The sequence below is a fragment of the Theropithecus gelada genome, chromosome 15 (assembly GCF_003255815.1).
Source record: "Theropithecus gelada isolate Dixy chromosome 15, Tgel_1.0, whole genome shotgun sequence".
Taxonomy (NCBI): Eukaryota; Metazoa; Chordata; class Mammalia; order Primates; family Cercopithecidae; genus Theropithecus; species Theropithecus gelada.
In genome coordinates, this window is record NC_037683.1 from 73,398,723 (window position 1) to 73,417,670 (window position 18,948).

At 37.8% G+C, this 18,948-nt stretch overlaps 1 protein-coding gene across 1 annotated transcript in view; it reads left to right on the forward strand.

Annotated features, from left to right (window-relative positions):
- The window catches only part of PTPRD (protein tyrosine phosphatase, receptor type D), a 550,091-nt gene that overhangs the window by 509,118 nt on the left and 22,025 nt on the right, over positions 1 to 18,948 (forward strand). The window contains exons 31-34 of the mRNA XM_025359514.1: positions 13,771 to 14,056; positions 14,473 to 14,651; positions 15,249 to 15,375; positions 16,631 to 16,756. Of these exons, the coding sequence (XP_025215299.1) occupies positions 13,771 to 14,056; positions 14,473 to 14,651; positions 15,249 to 15,375; positions 16,631 to 16,756 (718 nt within the window). The remainder of the gene's footprint in view (positions 1 to 13,770; positions 14,057 to 14,472; positions 14,652 to 15,248; positions 15,376 to 16,630; positions 16,757 to 18,948) is intronic.

An 18,948-nucleotide genomic window follows, 5' to 3' on the forward strand; every position in this document is an offset into this window, starting at 1 on the left:
GATTTGGAGGGTACACATATCCAAACTATATCACCAGGTACACAAAAGATCTATTTTGGCAGTGCTTTAAAAGCCATTTAATTCATTTATTTTTCAGTAGTGGAGTAGAGTGGGAGAGCTAATGTTTCATGAATAAAAGACAATCAAGAGAGAACAGCATTTCTGTCTTGAACCAACATTCTTACAGTCTAAATTGATAGAATCATGGACCTTGAGTCCATCTGGGGAGCTCCAAGGACAACTGTCATCTGTTCATAGTAAAACTCCCATTGGTGGGAGTGAGAGTCTGGTGGAAGGGGAGACATGGGCCCAAGTCTTAGCTACCTAGTGACAGCCACGTGATCTTCATCAAATTCGTAAGCCTGTAAACACATGCAACTACTTGAGTCAAACCAACCAAGAAACAAGACAACCTTAGTATTTTAACAGTACCTTTATTCAAGGAGTTTGAAGGCCCAGATGCTCCAAAATTTGTTAGAAACTAAGGTTCAGTAATTAGTACAGAAAAGAAAAAGAAAATTCTTTTAAGTCTTGAAGCAGATTAGAATACAATTCAGTTATGTGGATAGCCATTTATAATTGAAAATTAGAAACATTACTATTATTTAATTTTTTCGTATTAGTGTTATTTCATGAAATTTTCATCCATCTTGTAGGATGACCATTACCAGTCATGGTATATAGTTATTTCATTGGATAAATGTATTACATAAAGTTTTTCTGTTTATTTTGCTATGACTTCATGTGTTTGACTTTGTGGAAGTGAATCCCATTTTACATTTTGCATTGATAAACTATGAATTCTAGCACCTTATAATTACAATAGAAAGGTTATGAAAAAGCGAAAAAAAGAATAAGGAGTACTTAGCAATGATCCTAAACTTCTACGTTTTGGATAAATATAAATAAGGTACTAAAATTTTCAATTTGTTATTTAATAAATAAAAGACATATTTAAAAACTATGATCGCTTGAACTCAAGAGGTGGAGGTTGTAGGGGGCCAAGATTGCACCACTGCACTCCAGCCTGGCGACAGAGTGGGACTCCGTCTCAAAAAAAAAAAAAAGAAAATATGGATGTGAGTAGGGAAAAGGGTTAGAAGAGGCAATGGGCAGTACTGGCTGGGTGCAGTGGCTCATTCCTGTAATCCCACCTCTTTCGGAGGCTAAGGCGCGCAGATCATCTGAAGTCAGGAGTTCAAGACCAGCCTGGCCAACATAGTGAAACCCCATCTCTACTAAAAATAAAGAAAATTAGCCGGGTGTGGTGACATGTGCCAGTAATCCCAGCTAGTCAGGAGGCTGAGGCAGGAGAATCACTTGAACCTGGGAAGCAGAGTTTATGATGAGCTGAGATGACACCACCGCACTCCAGCCTCCCGGGCGGCAGAGTGAGACTCCATCTCATTCATTCATTTATTCATTCATAAATAAATAGGCATACTGATTCATAATTAAGAAACCCGCAAGTTTAAGAAGCCAGATCAGATGCCATAGCAACAGGCCTCTGCAAAACCAACACAAAGGCCTGCTGGAGGTTGGTAGGGTGTTGCAAACAATCAAAGCAGGCCCCTTTTTAAGGCAGTAGGTAAATTGATTGTATTGAGAGTGAGATTTTCACTGCCTTATAAAAGCCTGCAGAAGTCAAACAAAAGGACCAAATGAAACAAAGAACCAGAGATTTAGAGCCTTTCAAACTATTGGACTATTTCCGTTTAAATAATAGCCTTTTTTTTTTTTTTTTGAGACGGAGTCTTGCTCTGTCACCAGGTTGGAGTGCAGTGGTGTGATCTCGGCTCACTGCAGCCTCCACCTTCTGGGTTCAAGCAATTCTTCTGTCTCAGTTTCCCTAGTAGCTGGGACTGTGGGCATGCACCACCACGCCCAGCTAATTTTTGTAGTTTTAGTAGAGATGAGGTTTCACCTTGTTGGCCAGGATGGTCTCGATCTTCTGACCTCGTGATCTGTGCGCCTCGTGCTCCCAAAGTGCTGGGATTACAGGCATGAGCCACTGCGTCTGGGCAATAGTAGCATTTTAAAAAAAGAAAAACCAAAAAACTCCTTGCATTTGTGTACATACTAAAATCTTGTCCATGTGGGAAAATGGTATGCCTTACAAAATAATCAAAGTTACTGAAGTTCAAATGCCCTCCAAGTACCTTCCCTCCAAGTACCTTCCAGTGGCTTGTCTCTTTGAATCTTGCTTAACCTGAATCAGGAGTAATAGCATTTACATTGGTAATGACAAGCCTGCTGTGTGGACTGAGCAGTTTGCACACATTGATGTAGTCCATGTGATTGTAACTTCCTTTGGGTTGAGCAGTATACAACCCACGCAGCTTTACTTGGCAGGCCTGGTAAATGGTTGTCTCCTCTTTCAAAAAGTGGGCAATTTTGTATCATTCTAAACAGAATTTAGAATACGGAGTGAGCTGATACGGTTTAAAAGGAAAATCTCTGTGTGAATGATATAGTTCTCTAAACTTCCGTAGCATCATTTGATTGACCTCTATTCAGATTCAAGTCAACTACCAATTATCAGAGCCAGCTGAGTCTGCTCTATCCATGCCTAATGGCCTGTTCTATCCATCTGTAAAATGAGACCTGCTGCGGCATATTCAGGTGTTCTTTACGCGAACATATTAGCCGTCTAATTTATCATGAGAATCACATTTTAAGAATAATAGGGAGTGTGTTCAGCAGATAATGACGGGACAAAGCCAAGATCATGCAGAAGTCTTTGGAAGATTTTAGTTTGAGTCTACGTACTTGGAAAAAAAAAAAATCAGATGAGGCCCATGTGGATTTTTTTTTCTCTTTCGACACGGAAATTACCTTTTCACTCAGCATGGAAAAATAAAATGCCCAATGGGATATAACCTGGTAGCTCATCCCTGACCTTTCAGTATTCTATACAAGGATCCTTATCAGGCAGTTTGGGAACTTTGTGCTTAGTCTCTGCCTCTTCTCTGTTGATGAAATGTGAAGTTCCTTTGATCCTCAGAAGACACACCCAAGTGTACTATATTTTACCTTTCTAGAGTGATAATGGCTCTGGGTCATCTCCCTAACTCACTCACTCGCGTGCTGTCTCTCTCTCTCTCTCTCTATATATATATATATATGTGTGTGTGTGTGTGTGTGTGTGTGTGTGTGTGTGTGTGTATTTTTTTTTACTCTTTGCCAAGCATTCTCCTCTCTACGATGACTCCTGTATCCCCTTACTTTCTGAAATCCACTCTTTAAAAGCCAGCAACAGATGGCAGGACTAAGTCTGGGCTCCACAGGAGCTGCCAACATCACCCAGACTTCTGAGAATCCATCACTGGGCAAGGCAGTATACCTGAGCTAGAGTTAATTAGCTTCCATCTTTTCTCTCTGTGTCTTTGGAGCCTCAACTCTTTATTGAACTGTAATTATGATATTTCTTATAGTAACTTTTTACCCATTGCTTTATATTTCTTTTTAATTCCATTATTAGATTATTATGTTGTCCTTGTTAAAAAAAAACAAACAACAACAACAAAAAAAAAACACTTCAACTAAAGTGAAAGTTTATCTGTACTGCTACCATTACCGATTCTTCTCAGAACTATTGTTCTGATTTGTGTATCTTTTCAGATCATGTTCTGTGAATTAACATGTGTACAAATAGAGATATGTAATCTTGAATGGACTTTAAACAAAATATAAGTAGTGTTATATATATATATATATAGTTCTGCAATATATTTAAGTGGGGTTGACAATGTCTTAGACACTTTTTTGGAGGGGGTCAATACATGGATTCACCTCTTTTTAATATTACATTGCATCCATGGTATTGATATACCATAGTTTATTCAACTATTTCCTTAGCCATGATTGTTTTACCAAGTTAATTTGCTATGTCAACAATGCTACAATAAAATCTCTTTCCACTCTCTTTGCGCATATGTGTACACAGACCTCCATGCTAGATTTCTAGAATTGGAGGTGCTGTGTCAAAGATACTCTTTTGTAATGAATATTGCAAAACTGCCCCTTAAAATTGCTATAACTACTATATATTAATTATGATAGGCATGTAGTGTAGGTTGAATAGCATGGATAAATTTCACTGCATTTCAGTGACAATTCAAATTTTTTTAATTTTAATTTTGTAATATATAAAAGTTAATTAGGTGAATATTTTTGTCAAAGAAATTGCTATAATTTCTCTGGTTATCCTAGGTAAGAGATGCTAGAAGAAACTAAACTATCTATGGGTCTGTTTTTTGTAGCGAACCCCAAATATTGTAGAGATGGCCAGTATCTGCTTATAAAGTTAAATGTTGATTTTTAGCAAAGAATTTCTGAAAGAAGAGTTTCAAAATGGCATCCTCATCAGAGTCACATCACAGTTTTATTAAAAGAGTCACCTAATTAATCTTGTAAACCTGAGTCATAAAACTCCGTCTCTTCTCATAGATGTCAGGTACTTGTAGTTCATATACCATTCTGATAGGTGAACTATATCCAATCAAATTATAAGCTGTCATATGTACAAAATGCTCACAATGATTTTTTTAGTCCATATTTTACTGTCTTTGCACCCAACTAAATGATGTGTGAAATATCCTAGTTCTATTGTCTTTCTTTGCCAGATCAGTGAAGTACCAGTAAAGGGTCAGGTCAGCATTAAAATTCCACCACATTAATCAGAAAAACCAACTTTTAAACACATCTCCAGAATTTTGTTAGCATAAAACAGTCCCTGTATGCCTCTTAATTTTTTCTTTTTGCACATTACTACTGTATCACATCACGGGACATTAAGCATGTTTCAACTCGTGGGACTAACTCAATCATGTTTTTAGAAATTGAAAACAAATGTTGTAACTGGATGAATGATAATATTGAAGTAATAACAATTTCCTAGTAGGCATACTTGTTTAATGGATTGTATAGTCTTTCAGCTTGTAAACACTGGAACGTCTACCACTCACTGAAACTTTTTTTAAAAAAACACTACAGTTTAGCAATAATTTGGTTTGCTGCTGAAGTCAAAACAAATATAGAGTTTATTTGTGTTCTGATTCTCATTAGTGGAATCGTTGTCCTCACTGGAAAATAACTTAAAAAGCTGATTTTACTTTAGGGATAACAGAGACCAACATAAGCTAGACTCGATTTAAAAGTGCCGTCTTTCTCTTTTTGCTGGAATTTTCTGTAACATAATAAATGTACCAAATTGTGCTGGCCTCAGCCTGAAGCACAGGGTTATGCACTCCTTTTTTTAAAAAAGATATTTAGAAAAATCTGTCTCAGTGCTTGGCAACTACTCTGACAGAAAACAGATAAAAATAAGGGTGGTTTATCAGTTTTGCTGTTCTTATCATGTTTCAAGTTGAAGGCTGTTGAAATGATGAAAAACAAACAGCACTAAATAGGGTTCCGTCATTATCACTGCAATGGGGAGCTGAGTTTTTCAGGATCAAAGAAAAATGCATTTGCTTTTAGAACTACAATCCTTCATTTTGAGAGGTGCACTGCACTCAGATACTGATGGGTGAACAAAAAAAGAATACATTGGAGAAGGAAAAAAATATATGCTGCTGTGGGAACTTGGAAATTCAAACAAAAGTAGGCTGGCATACTTTTAAAAGCTCTGAATTTTCAACATTCAATTTCTTAAGGAAAAAAAAAGTGCCTGAGGTTTGTGATTTCTCAGCAATTGGAGTGAAGCATAAGCACAGGTTGTTTGCATCTCATCGAATTATAAGTATTACTTTATTTTTGTAAACATGTATCAAAGGAATTTTCCCCTGCTGGGGGCTTTGGGGAATGTTTCCCTATGTGTTACTGATCTGGGAGAGGGCTTTCTATTTGTAAACTTTTTTTTAATTTTTTTTTTTTTAATTTTGTCACTTGAGTTGAGCACCTTCAATTTCCCTGGCATGGAAATTGCCAAACAGTAGACAACGAAGCTATTTTCTTTTCCCTGGAGGAGAGCATCAACTGGCATAAGGATAATAACCAGAAAACAAAACTAAAGTAAGGCAGTTGCTGAAAAAATAGTTATAAATTGTCAAAAGAGTCCAAGGAGGAATAAATCAAAAGGAAATGTTGATCCAGGATGCAGCAGTTGAGGTGAATCTTGAAGGAAAGTACATGTCAGCAGATGAGAAGGAGGTAGAAGGTCCAGCATCACAAATGCCCAGAGGTGGGAAAGCATAAAACATGTTTAATTTGAACTAGTGTTGAGGGACAGCCAGGAATCTTATAATAAAAATATTACCTGAGGGCCCTGCGGTTTTAATAGTGAGACCAGTGCCTAAAGCATATCTAGATGAAATTTTTGAACCTCTAAGTTAAAGAAACAACCCTCAATTACTTAGGGCAAAAATTACTATTAAAAGACCAGAAACCAGACTGACCTATGACTTTTTCAAAGGACAAAGAAAGACCATGAAGCAATATATTTAGAGTTTGAAGAGATAATATTGGAGCCCAGTAATCCTGCACAAAACCAAGTTGTTGGTCATGTGTAAAGAAAAAAAAAGAAACCCACAAAGGGTTTCTCAGATATATAAGGCATTAGAAAAAGTAGCATCCATGCATATGTTATATAAAACATTATTGAAAGACATATTCTAGCCAACCAATAGATGCATCAAAATAAACTCAAAACTCGATGAGCCATGTCAGAAAGATAAACTGTGAAACATGTAAGGCAGAATTATTCTAAATAAATGCTGCTGATGTGGTTATAAGTTTAATAAAAATGTTATAACCAGTCCCTAAAATGGAAAATAACTATGTGGAACATGCCCTCTTTTTCCCTCACTGCCTTTCAGCTGATGGCTTTCTATTAGTTTTTCAAATGTGCTATTGTCTATTCTAGCAATTTTTTTTTTAGGATATCTTTTCAAAAGCTTTTCCACCCTCTTTATTTAGCAAACAGTTACTTGACCTTTAGGTATTGCATTAGTCTGCTGGGGCTGCCACGACAAAATACTCGAAACTGAGTGGCTTAAACAACAGAAACTTACTTTCTCACCACCCAGGAGGCTGGAAGTCCGAAGATGAAGGTGCTGGCAGAGTTGGTTTCAGGAGAGGCCTCTTCCTGGCTTTTAGATGACTACTTTCTCACTGTGCCCTCACATGGCCCTTCCTCTGTGTATGCATAGGGTAAAAGATCTTTGGTGTCTCTTCCTCTTACAAGGACATCAATCCTATTTGATTAGAGCTCCCACCTTGTGACTTCATGTAACCTTAATTATCTCCCTAAAAGCCCTGTGTCCAATACAGTCACACTGGGGGTTAGCGTTTCAACATATGAATTTTGAGAAGAAAGACACAATTCAGCCCATAACAGATTTCCATTTCAGTGGCACTTCCTCAAAGGTGCTGTACCAGCATCCTCCACATTTGCCTCACAGCGCCACTTGAGGTTTGTAATTAGATGTTTATTCGTGTGATTATATAATGTCGAATTCCCCCACTAAACTGTAAGCTCCAACAGGAAAGATCACGTTTGTTTTGCTCATTGCTTCTTCGATGTCTCAGCACATGGTAGGCACTCAGTAAATATTTGTGGAATAGTAGGCGAGAGAGTCTTATGACAATACAACAAATGTGGATGGAAGAACAAAGTAAGGAACACTTTCCTGTTTGTCCCTGGATGGTGGGAATGGATGCTTTAGCATAGTCATATGTACTGGTAAACATGTAAAAACCTGCTCTCTGGGGAGAAAAAAAAAGTAGTATTTGCTGATTTGTTTGGTGTAAATATTCCCATGGATGATTTCGGACTACAAACATGAGGTCACTAGAGAGAGATGATCACCAGCCCATCATTAGTGCAGTCCCCCCTTATCTGCAGGGCATGTGATCCAAGATCCCCAGTGGATGCCTGAATCCCCAGAGAGTACCAAGCCCACTTGCCATCAGTCATGACATGTTTCTGTTCATGTCTTTCACCCAAAAATTAATGCCTTTTTCATCTTAACTAAGTACTTATCACATACTGTGGCAGTAACTTTTGCAGTTTGAGGTGCAACAGCAGAACAATCATGAATTTCTTCTTCCTTCTTCACAATTTTACATATAGGAGATTCATTTTTACCATAGATCTTAACAACCTCAGTATACGATTTTTCTTTCTTTCCTTATTAAATTCAGAACTTTCACCTTTTCACTTAAAGGAAGCACTTTGCAGCTGCTTTTTTACATATCCAAATTGCCAGGATCACTACTCTTGCACTTTGGAGCCATTAAGTAAAATAAGGGTTACTTGAAGACAAGCACTACAATACTAGGGCAGTCCATCTGATAACTGAGATGGCAACTAAGTGACTAACAGACAGGCAGCCTGTACAGCATGGGTACACTGGACAAAGGGATTGATTCACACCCTGGGCTGGGTGGAGAGAGAGGGAGGGCATGAGATTTCACCACACTATTCAGAAAGGTATGCCATTGAAAACTTAATTGTTTATTTCTGGAATTTTCCATTTAATATTTTCAGACCGTGGTTAACCGCAAGTAACTGAGATTGCGGAAAGTCGAAACCACAGATAAAAGGGGATTACTGTGTATGATGATTTCACCTCAAGAGCATAAAATAATTTGAAACAATTAAGAAACAATGAGTTTTGAATATTACCTTTATTTTTAATATATTTATTTCAGCAAATAATAAATATATTAAGGAAATATAGAAATATTAAGGAAAATGTAAGGATTGGCTTTTGCTAGCTAGCATACCACTGGTGGGGAGTTGAAGAAAATCGTGGAGTTTGAATACATAGCAATTTATAATTTATTATTGTGCAGGGTAAGAGGCAAAAACAGTCTAAAATGATTTTTCAATTTTAAACCTGAGTGTCAAGGAGAGCCCGAGTGTGGGAGGAGCAGATTTGAAAGGGAAAGATGCTGATTAAGCTTAGAATCTTTATTTTTGATATACTTGAAGATGGTTTGAAATACAGATCTCCACTTGTGCTGAAAAAGAGAGCCATCACTTTAGGAATCCTTTGGAGACTACTACTGAGAGAAAGGAGGACAACTTTTGGAGCATTATCTACATTTTGGGGACTGGCAGAGATATGTAATCTGGGAAATTGATACAGATGGAAGAATACAGAGAGGCAGGTAGAGAATTAGCACTGGAGTCAAATAAAAAAAACAAAATGAAACATACTGAGGCACAGTCTGAATGGATGCCAGTAGATTTCTGAAGATGACATTTAGAGTTCATCTTTGATTTCGATTTCAAACATGGCAGGAATTCTACCCTGTTACAGAATCAGTGTTACCATGATACAGGATCATGATACAATTATTTTGGGCTGATTTCTGTACTACCTGTTTTGGATTGTTTTGTGTTTGGAGTAATGACACAATCTCCACTCTTGCTACCATTAACCCCAAGGGAGTATCTGATGTTTCCCATACTCCCTTGACTAGTGTCCTTAAAACCAAGGATAAAAGGCTTTTCTAGGAACCTGCATTAGGCATAGTCAAATGCTGCTAATGGAGTATTACAGACAAGCGGGCTACAGGAAAGTCACTATATTTGGCAATGACTGCTGATCTAAATGGTGGAAAGCATTGTGAAGCACTGGGGGTCCTGGGAACAGGGTGTTAAATTTTAACACCTCAGAACCTGCATTTGAGTCTTCTCTGCTATCCAAGTATGGCATGAATGGCTGTAGGACTTCAGGGCAGTTCCCAAGTGTTGTCAGAGAAGGGGAAAGGAAACCAGCTTTTACCGAATGCTTCTTACGTGTCAAACACTGTGGTAGGAAGGCCCTTGCCTGCCATCTCATTTGCCGTGACAATAAATGTGAAAGCAGAAAGCTCCTCAGATATAAGGCACATTTATTGGAAAGAAGGCAGAGAAAAGGAAGAGCAGCTTGAGAGAGTAGATGAAAGCAAGATTTTTTATTATTATTATTATTATTATACTTTAAGTTCTAGGGTACATGTGCATAACGTGCAGGTTTGTTACATAAGTATACTTGTGCCATGTTGGTGTGCTGCACCCATCAACTCGTCAGCACCCATCAACTCATCCTTTACATCAGGTATAACTCCCAATGCAATCCCTCCCCCTCCCCCCTCCCCATAATAGGCCCCAGTGTGTGATGTTCCCCTTCCGAGTCCAAGTGATCTCATTGTTCAGTTCCCACCTATGAGTGAGAACATGTGGTGTTTGGTTTTCTGTTCTTGAGATAGTTTGCTGAGAATGATGGTTTTCAGCTGCATCCTTGTCCCTAGAAAGGACACAAACTCATCCTTTTTTATGGCTGCATAGTATTCCATGGTGTATATGTGCCACATTTTCTTAATCCAGTCTGTCACTGATGGACGTTTGGGTTGATTCCAAGTCTTTGCTATTGTTAATAGTGCCCCAATGAACATACATGTGCATGTGTCTTTATAGCAGCATGATTTATACTCCTTTGGGTATATACCCAGTAATGGGATGGCTGGGTCATATGGTACTTCTAGTTCTAGATCCTTGAGGAATCGCCATACTGTTTTCCATAATGGTGGAACTAGTTTACAATCCCACCAACAGTGTAAAAGTGTTCCTATTTCTCCACATCCTCTCCAGCACCTGTTGTTTCCTGACTTTTTAATGATCGCCATTCTAACTGGTGTGAGATGGTATCTCATTGTGGTTTTGATTTGCATTTCTCTGATGGCCAGTGATGACGAGCATTTTTTCATGTGTCTGTTGGTGAAGGCAAGATTTTAAAAGCCAAATCTCAAGTGTTGCTGAAGTAATTCTGTCATAATTTTCCCAGTATTACATTGCCTGTTTCTCGTTGTCAGCTTTAGAGACTGAATGTTAAAATGGAGTTTGTACCTAGAAAGTAACTGCCTTTTCCATTATGTTTGCAAAACACTTGGTATATTTAATGTAGCCTTAAGACTTACTGGATAATTAGACTCACTAGAAAATTCACATTAATAAGAGTTAATTGTCACTATCATGATTTAAGAAATACAGGAATATAAGGAAGGGGTTAAAGTTTCTTTCTCAAGGATACACAGCCATTGATATCTGAGGAGGTATGTTAAGCCTCAAGGTCTTGCTTCAAGCTAAAACACATATTTAATATTTAAATCCCTCAATTCTTCACCCTAGAAAAAGGTAACACATTAAGTTCCAAAGTCAGCTCCTTCCCTGTCTTGCATATGAATGGCAAGATTGGGCAGTTAACAATATTTTGAATTTTGAGGAAAAAACAGGTTTTGTTCAAGTCAGAGCCTCTGTTATTTCTTTTCATCCCACAATTCATGATTTGAACCCACACATATTTGATTTTTTCCCTTCCTTATTTTTTGGAAAAAAAATATATCATCACCATTATGAAAAGGTTGATACTGTTTGGAGTTGGAGTTATTCCTACCAATTTTTCAAGATTCTGTAGTATCTTTCTGCCAGAATATAGAACCATGCATCATCCAGACATTTGAATGGTCCCTGATGCATATTTTGAGAAAATAGTCCTGCCATTATCTAGAATTGACTTGATATATAGGGCTCAGTTTTAAGGTTTACAGTGTGGTTTCCACTGGAAGGAACTGCATAAAACTGTGTCCAATTAGAAACGATTCACAGCTGCAATGAAGACAATTTAGTAAGACAACACAGAAAGAATGAAAGATGTTACTTGGAGTCTCAGGACCTGCCAAACACAGGATTTGAAAGAAACACAGAAAGACAAATCTTTTCCAGGTTGAGTCTGACTTACATTCCTTTAACTGCAATCTGATGGCTTATCAGGAGACCAGCGAAGAGACTACTTAAGGTGATTTTCCTGTCTCTTTATTCCCGATCAAACACTATGCAGAGCAGGCCTCGGATACTCCTTACATAGTTCCAAACGCTTGTCAAATGTAGGATTTTGCACGGACTGAAGAGTCCTGTTTCCTAAGTAGACCTACCTTACCGGGACTGGCTGCTCATTACTGGAGGCCTCTCAAGCCAGTCACTAATGTGTTTACTTATTTCACGAACACTGTTGAACACTTACTGCATGCTTTGTGTAGGGCACACAAAGATTTTTTTTTTTAATGCAGTTCCTGCTCTCAAGATGTATGATATGGTTTATGGATGGCTGCCCTGAATTAATAATATAATTTGGTTAGAATTGTAGTGAAGAGGGGTATTTGAAGGCAACTAGGGATCTGAGGCAGAGGGTGATTAAAACCACCTGGGAGGGTAGGAATGGGGAATGTCAGGGAAAACTTGCCATCTAATAGGCTTGTTTAGAACCAACTAAATAAAATGAGACTTCGTGGATCTCAAGGAACTGGAACCATCAGGCTGACTTCGCTCTATATTAATGTTTGCATCAGGTTTCCAATTGGTCTGTGCTGAGGTATGTGCTATCATTTGTAAGACTCTGTCGCAGAAGGCTTTTGCATGATGTATCAATGCCAAGTCAATTTGTGGGTTTATACTTGGTATTGGAGTCTTAGCATCAGTATTCAGGAGCCCTCTGGCATAGGACATAGGAAAGTAACCTAGTTTAAAATAGTGGTTATATCAAATTCCCACTTAGCCCAGTCTGCAAACCACAGAGCTCCTGTATGGAAGCTAGCTTTGATATACACTGTTCAGCAGTTAAATAAAGGTATTATTTTGTTTTTTAAAAAAGCTCTCTAACTGCTTGCAGCCACTTGATACCAAACAGAAACTGCCTTTTCAGTTGAGACAGGCACCCTGGTGAGCATCAACTCATTCGTTTTGGAGTTCTGATATCTTCGTTGCACAGGTGCCTTGCCAAACCTATGAAAATTTTACATGTAGCTCCCAGAGCCAGCAGTGTGATTACCAAAGCCATCCGTCTTTTTTTCATGCTATAATATCTTTAATTCCTCATCCTTCCTGTCCTTCAAGTCATACTTCAAATGCCACATCATATACCAAACTAATACATCCTTTTTCTTTCTTGTTTAGAAATAGCTGTATATAAAGTATTATGTCCCTTTGATACACACTGAGCTCTTTAGAGATAGCATCTAAGTCATCTTTATGTTGTATCCCCTATTTCACTTAGCAGAGTACTTCATTGTTTATTGAATGAAGAAACGGATAGATCAATGATTGACAAATAAATGAATACATAGATACACAGATGACAGGAAACATGGCATGTAGCAAATGAAGGAGGCTGTCTGTTGCCTGTTATCTAAGATGGTAATATTGACCTATTCCTGTTTATTACGTGTTTACCAGCCTGGTAAACACGCATGTCAGGAAGAGAAAGTATTTGTGATTGAACCATACTTGACACATAAATGTCCTCAGCCTGAAGGGTTTGATAAATAGGAAGCATGCAAAGTTTAGCTTGAGATTGCAAAAACAATCTTTATATTTTGTACATTGAATGAAAATAGACAGAGTTTGCAAAAACTATTGCCTAGTCAGACCTGGACCAAATATGGACAGACTAAATGTTTGTATTTTTTTCATGACTTCAAAAGAGTTCAAAACAATGTCCACTTTGTATTGCGTGATCAAGGAACATAGTGATTATGGATTTAATATTTTTTACATTTTAAAACTAAACTAATTTTACTCAGTCTTTTGTTCCCTGCCCTCTGATTATTGTGCCTAGATAATACTTTTGACTTTAGAATATTACAAAGTCATCCCAATAACTGTTTGAGTAGAAGTAATGGATGTAAGATCTAGTTAATAAGAATAATAAAAATACTTGTATTATGTGTTGATTTTCTGATAGGTTTATTTGGGCTCTTCTTTTCTCTTTATTTTCCTCATAGTGCGGGAGTTGGCCGGACTGGTTGTTTCATCGTCATAGATGCGATGTTAGAAAGAATAAAGCATGAAAAAACTGTAGATATTTATGGCCATGTAACTTTAATGAGAGCCCAGAGGAACTACATGGTTCAAACAGAAGACCAATACATCTTTATCCATGATGCACTGTTAGAAGCAGTGACTTGTGGAAATACCGAAGTGCCAGCTAGAAACTTGTATGCCTACATTCAGAAGCTGACACAAATAGAAACAGGAGAGAATGTCACAGGAATGGAGCTCGAATTTAAGGTATGGTATTGGATGTGATGTGGTTATTCAGGAGCGAGTCATTCTGGGTTTGTCTTTGAGTCGGGGCTTTACTTTAACCTTTCAAATTTGTGAAGTACAAGATTCATTTGACCTTTCCCTCAGGTGTATGATTCTAAAATGTATTCCTCCCCTTTTCCTCTTCTATTCTTTGCTTCCTAATAATATCTTGAGCCCTTACGTCTGCTAATTTGAGAGATTATACTTTCAGAAAATATATAGACATCCACTAGGCTGTAGAGAGTAATTAGCTAGATATGAAAAGCAGTACAATTTGAATAGTCATTTATTTTAAGTAAACAAAAGATTTCTATCGAAAAGAGAAAGGTGGGGTACATTGCATTCAAACCATAGGTGAAATTGACTGGTGGGTTTTTCCTTTTTTTTCTATTCAACAGCGTCTAGCCAGCTCAAAAGCTCACACCTCAAGATTTATCAGTGCCAATCTTCCATGTAATAAATTCAAAAATCGCCTTGTTAATATTATGCCATATGAATCCACAAGGGTATGCCTGCAGCCGATCCGTGGAGTAGAAGGATCTGATTACATCAATGCCAGTTTTATTGATGGCTACAGGTATCTACTTTTGCTCCCCTGACTATGTGCCCTAGTTTCATAACCGGAATAAATTTCATCTTCATTCAGAGCATTTTCTTTCTGCATAGGTCATCATTTAGTCCCTTGATATTTTTTTATTATTTTGGATAGGAGTAAGAAGCAGTAATTATGAAGTGTTTAATCTGGCCTTCTGCACTCTTCTTTCAGAAGCCAATTGGATTTGTAAGGAGTTAAAGAATCTGTTTTGTACCATATTTCATAAATGTAATAGATTGTGTGAGACTAATTTCTAGAAAATGAAGCTGCACATCTAAGTGTTTCTTAAGTGATTTGTATGACACATGAAATTGAGCTATTAGCATTGCACTAAAATTCAAATAATAATGATAAAGACATACATCATAATATTAACAAGCAATTTATTTTGCAAGGTCCCTATTATTAAATGTATTAAATGCTCTCATTTGATTGTGTAATCTTAGCAGGAATTTACCGCAATTGCATTAATAATATGTTTTCATTTTTTATTACCAGGTTGATGTTTATATATCAAGTGTGAGCTTTTGCATGTTCTCTAAATACTGTAACACATTCTTTTCATTCTCTGTAATTCAGACAACAGAAAGCCTACATCGCTACCCAGGGGCCCTTGGCAGAGACCACTGAAGACTTCTGGCGGATGCTCTGGGAACACAATTCCACCATCGTTGTGATGCTCACCAAGCTGCGTGAAATGGGCAGAGTAAGTGTGTGGCCCTTGTGTCTCTCCTCATAAGACATGTACTCTATGGAGAAATGAAGACTTTGTTTTAATAACTCTTGTGCTAGTGTCATTTTTTTGGAAATGCAGTGGACTCTGGACACGATCCAGACCATCGTTCCTTGTTAGTTTCTAAATTTGTAAAGCCACATCAAGTTTTAAAATTTCCGTGTTTTAAAGAAAGATCTAGTGGTTTGTTTCCAGTGAAGCACAAACATAGAGACAAATGAGTAGCAGGTGACCCTGTTTGACTTATGTCTGACTCTCAGCATTTTCTTACTGCCTTTTGTTCTGGACATGCTAGAGTTTGATGTGCCATCATTTCTCTGTATGAAGGAACTTGACTTTCTTTTCTTCCTGTGGCAAATTCTTACTTGCCTACCTTTCACCCCCATTGAATAAAGTGTTGGAAAGTGATGTAATTATTCTAAGGATATAACCCAGTAGTCCCAGATCCACTTTTTAAAAAATGTGGGTTTTTGGGGGGAAATACACATGAAATAGTATTAGAAATACTTAAGGTTTCTACTATTTATTAATATTACTCTACTATTATGACCTAATATTATTTAGAGATACCTCTTAGATTGACTTCATGTAAGCATTTTTTCATATTTGCCTCAGATATTTTCTTTCTGTCTTCTTTGTGTCAATTAAATAGAAGTGCAGCTAAAGCCCAACTTTTAGAGCCCACAGAGAGAACAAAAAGAATATCAGACTAGGAAAGTAACTGACTTACTCTGATGTGGTCACTGACTCTGCAGGGTTTAGCCAAGTCATTAAAATGGCCTGGGCCCCCCTGTTTCCTTGACAAGTAAGATTGGAACAAATCAATTCAGACATTTCTATGCCCATACTGATGGTTCTCTTCATTCCAAACCATAGTGGTGCAATGTATTGTTGTCATGGCCAGCATTGTCCAAGGACTGATGTAATTATTTGGATAACTTGTAGGTGTGAAGATGCTTACCCTATCAAAGTATTCAATTCAACTCGTGTATATTAAGCAGCTACTATCTGCCAGGTACTGTGCTGGATCCCATGGGCAAATACTGAACCAAAGGGTTTCCCTATGAAGGGAGCTCATGGTTTCAAAGACAAAATGAGTCATATACAATTAGAATTGCCTTGAATTTTGAAATTTTATTAATGGGATAAGGAAATTAGATAGATAGACAGACAGACAAAATGTTCTTTATACTTTGCATAGTTTAACATTAATCTTCTCTCCTTTTAGGAGAAATGTCACCAATACTGGCCAGCAGAACGGTCTGCAAGATACCAGTACTTTGTTGTAGATCCCATGGCTGAGTACAACATGCCACAGTACATCCTAAGGGAATTCAAGGTCACAGATGCCAGGGTAAGTTGGCACAGTCTTCAACTCTTAACCATTAGCTGAAAAGTAGTCTAAGATACCTCTCTCTGGGAGAAGCATTTGACTGTCGTCCCAAAGAGAAATCACTCATTCTGGAGAACATTTTTTTTTTTTTTAATATGTAAGAGTAACTTTTCCTCTGTCTGGCAAGCTTTCTCCCAAACCTTAGTTTGGCTGTCATTCAAACATAACATCTGGCAGCTCAACCTTGGGGATGCACTTGGTGAGTGTTTGTGCTGGGAAGTTTTTACTGATTGGTTGGCTGTGCTTACATTCACCTTCTCAGCTCATTCTCTTTGGAGCTTTTTTGACTTCTTCATTACTTGAGGCTGTAAATATGTTGTTGTTTTGCAAAGCCCTTTAGGTCATATGGACCCAGAGGTTAATTTGGTATGATTTTAAAACTGCAGAGCAAATGGCATTCTTTAGAAAAATCTGACAAGCTTTGCACATTCTAATTTGATTCCTGGCATGGCTTATTCCTCAGTGTGCTAATGTGTCTGTCCATGAGAGCTGTGATCCCGTGACCCTTGTTGGCTAATTTTCATTCTGCATTTCTTATCTGGATTGTTGAGTCCAAGGTTCAGCCCTGATGTAAGATGTTCTATGCATAAACTCTAATATCTTTGCCTTTGACCACTTTCAACCCATAATTACAAACACATCTTAAGGGAGAACAGGTCAGTTCAAAACCTGCCTTGTGTTTGGAACTGTCATAGTGGGTGGGTTGAATAAAACTCTAGGGTAGATCTATCTAGTTGATCCATTGTTTTTTCTGGAAAGCAGCTTTCTCCAAATTTATGTTTGGAGATTGTCTGCTAATCACCAAAGCCTGGCCCTGGCTGTTGACCTTAAGTGAGAGAGAAATTGGTTAGCAGGAGGGTTGGCCTCGGTGACTGACCTGTTAATCCCAGAAAGTTGTATTAACTATTCTGAAGGTGACTGTATTCAAGGCAGCAGTTAAATCTCTAGGTCTTGAGTGTGACCCGCCCCATTGTTTAAAAAAACAAAAAAACAGTACTCTTTCAGAATTTGAATCTAGGTATGTGAGTGAAAATAGAAAGTGCATTCTGAGTAAACTCACCAACTATTCCTGGTGATAAAAAGAGACCAGACCCCACCAATGGCAGAGACGCCTTTCCTACTCCACACATGCCCAACTTAAATCTGATTGGAATAAACACAAGAAGATTGAAACCAGAAATTGCTCACCGTTTTTGTTAAGTCTCCCTGTGATTGTCATCTCAACTTCCCAGTTTAGGAAGCAATTTGGAACTTGAGAATAGAGTATTTTTTTTTTGTCCCTTCCTTTTTTTTAAAAAAAAAAATATATACTTTAACTTATGGGATACATGTACAGAATGTGCAGGTTTTTACATAAGTATATACGTGCCATGGTGGTTTGGTATACCATCAGCCATCATCTACATTAGGTATTTCTCCTAATGCTGTCATTCCCCAAGCCCCCAACCCCACAAAAGGCCCCAGCGTGTGATGTTCCCCTGCCTGTGTCTATGTGTTCTCATTGTTCAACTCCCACTTTTGAGTGCAGCATTTGGTTTTCTGTGCCTGTGTTACTTTGCTAAGAATGCTGGTTTCCAGCTTCATCCATGTCCCTGCAAAGGACATGAACTCATCCTTTTTTATAGAATACTCACCATAGTATTCTATGGTGTATATGTGCCACATTTTCTTTATCCAGTCCATCATTGATGGACATTTGGGTTGATCCCAAGTCTTTGCTATTGTGAGCAATGGTATATTAACATATGTGTGCATGTGTTTTTATAGTAGAATGATTTATAATCCTTTGGGTATATACTCAGTAATGGGATTGCTCAGTCAAATGATATTTCTGGTTCTAGATCCTTGAGGAATCACCAAACTGTCTTCCACAATGGTTAACTAATTTACACTCCCACCAACAGTGTAAAAGTGTTCGTATGTCTCCACATCCTTTCCAGCATCTGTTGTTTCCTGACATTTTAATGATCACCATTCTAATTGGTGTAAGATGGTATCTCATTGTGGTTTTGATTTGCATTTCTCTAACGACCGATGATGGTGAGCAGTTTTTCATGTTTGTCAGCCGCATAAATGTCTTCTTTTGAGAAGTGTCTGTTCATATCCTTTGCCTACTTGTCGATGGGGTTGTTTTTTTCTTGTAAATATAACTT